Here is a 5,578-nt window from a genome sequence, read left to right as displayed (position 1 = left end):
CATGAGTTCAATTCCCAGCAACCACATGGTGGCTCACAACCATCTGTAATGAGATCTGGTGCCCTCTTCTAGTGTGTGGGCATACATGGAGGCAGAATGTTGTATACACAATAAATAAATAAATTAAAAAAATAATACAAGTGGCAAGATAAAAGACCATTGTCCCACAGCACCCACTTACATGATTTTATTTAGCTTTAATTCTATAATTATCATAGTTATCGCTCCAAGTGCTGTCACACTGTATTGGGGCACACAATTTAGTCCCTGATAAGAACATTGCTTATTCTAAAGTCTTCCTCAGATTTCCTTGGATCTCCATTGTTCCCCTTCCCATGAAGACAACAAGGCATGGGCCAAGCCTTCAGATCCAATGGACTGAATGAGCAGGGCTCATTCCTGTCCACAGGTGAATATGGAGCAAACAAGGAACCTGCAGAACTGAGGAGGCCAGTACTCTAAATCACACACAGTCCCTCAGCCTTGTGCATAGGCGGACATGCTGAGCCACAAAGGAGGGGCTGTCCAATATAGACATTCTGAGAAATCAGACTTTAGAGACTTACTTGGTGGAGGTGATCCCATGATCACAGAGTGCTTTTCCCAGGGTGCAGCTTACCCATTACACTCTGAACATGCTGATCCCTATAATTTTGCCAAATGAGGGAAACCCAGCCCCATCATTTGTAGCCCTGGGGGACTATGTTTATACTCTGCCCTGATTTGAGACTCTGCTTACTATTGAAGACATTAATTAGGTTTAGTTTTTCAGTTTTTCACACAGTTGGTGTTATGGGGTTCCATGCAATCATTCCCACGTTGCCCAGAGTTCCATTGCTAGGTATAGCACAGTTTAGGCAGCAGTTTCCAGGGATGGACATGCAGGTTGCACCCAGTGTTACTGCAACAATATAGCCTTGCAGTAAAGTACACTTCAAGTACACCTTGGTCTGTCCTGTGTAGATAAATGCTGGAATGGGGTCACCTAGCTGAGGGAACCATGTTGGTACCAGCAGCAGCTACGTGGTGGGCACTTGGGCACCATGCCATGTGCTTCACAGGCAACCTCTCATTGAATTCTTGTGACAAGTACACCAATGCCATTCTGAGCTCATGTTATGGAAAAGTAAACCCAGGCTCAGAAATGGGTGTGCTTTAGCCCAGGTCACTGCGTGGTCCCCATATCTCCTGAGGACCCCATCCCTCAACCTAATAAGAGGGAAGCACTTGTGCATGTGGGTTTCCAGACTTCCCACAAGGCTCCTCTATGCCCATACCCTATTGTTTGTACTCTGAAAAGCTTTCCCTCATGAGGAGCAATCTGGTCCTCCCCCCAAATCCCTGAAAGACAGGGGTTAGGTGTGGCTCTAACAGTGTCTTACCAGGAAACTCTCCTGCCCCAGGTGTGCCTGCATCGACGTCCGACATGCACAGAAAGCCTCCAGGAAGTGGACTCTGGAGATGGATGTGGCTCTTGTACAATACATCAACAGGCTGTGCCGCCATCTTGCTATCACGCCAGCACGGCTTCACCCTCACGAGGTGTATCTTGACCCAGCTGATTCCACCGACCCCAGGATGGCCTGTCTCTCTAGTATGTTGCCTCTAAGGGGTATTCACCTATGTTAGAGGAATACTTAGGGCTCTCCATGTGCATCAACCAAAAGGGCAGAGGGAGCTCAACGCAGGCCTTTGTTTAATGCTCATTAAAACAAAGCCAAGGCTGGGTAATGAGCTCAGAGTGGCAGAGATTCCTGCCACCACACCCACTGAGGTCAGGCTGCTGTGAGGTAAGAGGGTCAGATCATTGCTGACCTGTGGTAGAGGATTGTCCATGGGGTGGGCAGCACATTTTCCTTAAAAACAAGAAATGAACAGCAAGAAAGCACTAGTTAGTTACCACTCCACCAGGCATCACCCTAGCAGAGCCCATGCAAAGCTGCACACAGGTGCCATAGGGCCACTGCCTTCCTTGGCAGCAAGGGCAGGACCCTTGTTCTTCTGGATGTGGGAGACAAAGATGGGCAAGTTGTCCATGATGCTAGTCTCTCATAGGGGAAAGGACACAGCTATGAAAGGGAATGAGCTAAAAGGCAGTGTGCCAATGGCCCTGTTTTGTCACTGCCAAAGGCAGCTGGGCAAAGAACATGCTAGACTGCGTACTGCATTTGCCACTTCTTATAATCTGTCATTATTTCAATGTTTAAAACCCATTTAGGGGGCTGGAGAGATGGCTCAGTGCTTAAGAGCATTGCCTGCTCTTCCAAAGGTCCTGAGTTCAATTCCCAGCAACCACATGGTGGCTCACAATCATCTGTAATGAGGTCTGGTGCCCTCTTCTGGCCTGCAGGCATACATGTAAACAAAATATTGTATATATAATAAATAAATACTAGATTTGTGGGAGCCTAGGCAGTTTGGATGCTCACCTTACTAGACCTGGATGGAGGTGGGGGTTCCTTGGACTTCCCTCAGGGCAGGGAACCCTGATTGCTCTTTGGGCTGATGAGGGAGGGGGACTTGATTGGGGGAGGGGGAGGGAAATGGGAGGCGGTGACGGGGAAGAGACAGAAATCTTTAATAAATAAATAAATTTAAAAAAATAAAAATAAATAAATATTTTAAAAAAAACACACACACACAAAAACAAACATTTACGGGGCTGGAGAGATGGCTCAGAGGTTAAGAGCACTGACTGCTCTTCCAGAGGTCCTGAGTTCAATTCCCAGCAACCACATGGTGGCTCACAACCATCTGTGATGAAATCTGGTGCCCTCTTCTGGCCTGCAAGCATACATGGAAGGAATGTTGTATACATAATAAATAAATTAAAAAAAAAACCCAAAAAAAACATTTAGGGGCTGACTCTTGGAACCCTAGTCTTATACTGGGTCGCCTTGCCTAGCCTTAATATAAGGGAAGGTGCTTAGTTCTACTGCAACTTGCTATGCCATGCTTTGTTGATACCCATGGGAGGCCTGCCCCTTTCTGAACAGAAACAGAGGAGTGGATTTAGGGGAGTAGGGGGCAGAAGTAAGAAGAATGAATGGGAGGATGGGGGGGGGAACTGTGTTCAGGATGTAAAATAAATAAATTAATTTTACAAAACACACACACACACACACACACACAAACATATGTGTAGGATAGAAAGTGTAACCCAGCCGGGCGATGGTGGCACACGCCTTTAATCCCAGCACTCGGGAGGCAGAGGCAGGAAGATCTCTGTGAGTTCGAGACCAGCCTGGTCTACCGAGCTAGTTCCAGGACAGGCTCCAAAGCCACAGAGAACCCCTGTCTCGAAAAACCAAAAAAAAAAAAAAAAAAAAGTGTAACCCAGGAGCAGAGTGCTTGTCTGGTATGCTTAAGGGCCTGGGTTCTGTCTCCACAAAAACAGTAAGATCATATGTAGCCCTGGTGTGGCCCAAGGGAAGGATAGGGGTACGACTTGAATTCCCAGAGCCTCCCCTCTGAATCTGCTATGTACTGACTTGTGTTCCTGGGGAGGCCCTGACCCAGGTGTTCTCCTGGGAACAGACTGTCTGGCTTGGCCGGCACTCAGCCTGACCACCTTCTCCCTGCAGATGTGCCTATTGAGAGCTTGCGCCTACGCTTCGCACTCCTCCAGTCTCTCAACACCACACTGGAGACCTTCTTCTTGCCCCTAGTGGAGCTGCGCCAGACACCCATGTACACACACAGCATCGCTGCCCTGCTGAAGGAGGCAAAAGGTCAGTGCTGGGCCACCCTCAGAGCTGGCGAGCAGGAAGGCTTACCCTTCTTCTGTCAAGCAGCAGCTTCCCTAAGAGAAGCTAATTAAAAGTAGATCTCTGAAAAAAAGAAAACTGTAAAAGTTTAATGCATTCTGAAATAAGGTTGGTGCCATTTGCCCAAGGTGCCCTTAGGCATTAGTTAGTGCAAGGCTGTCTGTCCAGTCCTCTGTTTACACACAGTGAGCTGGGGCGGGGCACAGACAGGTGGGTTCGGGGAGCTTGCTGGCCAGGCAGCTTAGCTGAATCAGTGAACTCCAGTTTCAGTGAAGGACTGTCTCAAAGGAATAAGACAGATAGTGACAAAAGAACATGAGCATCCTCCAGGCCTTTCTGCATCATACACACCCACACAGGAAATGCAGACACATACACCAAAGAATAAGACGGGCAGAGATAGAGTACCTTATGTTGACCTCTGTCCTCTGCATAGGCACACGTGTGTTCCTGTACCACACACATAAAATAGATGGCATTTTACATGGTGTGTTTTTATCTCCCAGCTTGTCTGTGTTTCTGGAATACCCAGAAGCCTCAACAAAGGGTTGAGGGGTGAACATGGTCTTCCCTGGGTTGCAGGGGTGACTGGGAATGAGGAGAGGCAACTACAGCCCGCCTCTCTCCCACATTTCTCCGCAGGACTGATCTTCTACGACACCAAGGTGACCGTGATGAATCGAGTGCTCAATGCCACTGTGCAGAGGACAGCTGACCATGCAGCTCCGGAGATCACCTTGGACCCACTAGAAATTGTGGGAGGTAGGGCAGCCTTCGGTCCTTAAACAAACTGGCCTGAAACCACCAGGGAGGCCTGGAGAGTAGGGCAGTCCCACCCTTACTCATCGGGCTGCCTTTGTCTGTGTATTAGGTCCTGATGGGACCTTCCAGCTTCAAGGAGGGGAAGAAGAGGCGCTTAGCCTTTCCTCTCTGACTGTAGGAGGGTGCAGAAGCCATTCTCCCTGGGAACATGCCCTAGGCCTGTAGTACAGACAGACTTGTTGTAGGCCTGAAGCAAACATCAAGGACTCAAGGGAGGAGCCAGGTGTGAATTTTGAGGAAAAGCCTCTGAGAGCCTCTAGGTTAGCTACCAGAGCACCACATATGCACAGTGGGAAGAAAAGCCGGCCTGTGCTGACCAGGCTTGAGTCTCCTGGTGAGCAGGTAGGGTGTGGCTGCTGAGCTTATGACCTACCTTCCACTTCCAGGGGAAATCAGAGCCTCAGAAAACTCCTACTTCTGCCAGGCTGCCCGACAACTGTCCTCTGTGCCATCCTCTCAGCTCTGTGTCAAGCTGGCCAGTGGTGGTGACCCCACATATGCCTTCAACATCCGCTTTACTGGGGAGGAGGTTCATGGCACCAGTAAGTGGCTGGGTGCACTGGGTCGGGGTGGGGGGAGGACTGAAATCCAAGGAGTGCCCTGCTGGTGAGAAGAAACGCCACAAACAGGTCTGGTGGCACAATCCTGTCATACCAGTCATTTGGGGGACTAAGACAGGAAGGAGCATCACAAGTTGAAGATCATTTGGGGGTTATAGGTGAGTTCAAGGGCAACCAAGGCAATTTTGTGACACTTTTCTCCAAATATAAAAAGTAGGGGGAAAGGAGAGCTGGGATGGAGAGGACTTAGGTGGAAAGAGCCGGGTGTGTAGGGAACTGGCAGTATAGATGACTAGGGATATAGCAGGACTGGAGGTATACAGGGCTAGAGGCTCAAAGGGATGGGGGAGGGCTGGGGGAGCAGAGGGGTGGAGTGGAGGGGACTGGGGGAGCAGAGGGATGGGGTAGAGGGGACTAGGGGAACAGGGG

At 49.3% G+C, this 5,578-nt stretch overlaps 1 protein-coding gene and 1 non-coding gene across 2 annotated transcripts in view; both read left to right on the top strand.

Annotated features, from left to right (window-relative positions):
• The window catches only part of Hectd4 (HECT domain E3 ubiquitin protein ligase 4), a 198,724-nt gene that overhangs the window by 182,307 nt on the left and 10,839 nt on the right, over positions 1-5,578 (top strand). The window contains exons 66-69 of the mRNA XM_013349655.2: positions 1,404-1,594; positions 3,585-3,731; positions 4,410-4,529; positions 4,976-5,131. Coding sequence (XP_013205109.1) covers positions 1,404-1,594; positions 3,585-3,731; positions 4,410-4,529; positions 4,976-5,131 — 614 coding nt within the window. The remainder of the gene's footprint in view (positions 1-1,403; positions 1,595-3,584; positions 3,732-4,409; positions 4,530-4,975; positions 5,132-5,578) is intronic.
• LOC113458298 lies at positions 559-721 on the top strand. The gene has a single exon (XR_003378688.1). It is a non-coding gene; the product is annotated as a U1 spliceosomal RNA (small nuclear RNA).

This window comes from Microtus ochrogaster, chromosome 2 (assembly GCF_000317375.1).
Source record: "Microtus ochrogaster isolate Prairie Vole_2 chromosome 2, MicOch1.0, whole genome shotgun sequence".
In the NCBI taxonomy this organism is placed as follows: domain Eukaryota; kingdom Metazoa; phylum Chordata; class Mammalia; order Rodentia; family Cricetidae; genus Microtus; species Microtus ochrogaster.
Note: the sequence above shows the minus strand (reverse complement) of the source record. Positions and strands in the feature narration are given on the sequence as shown.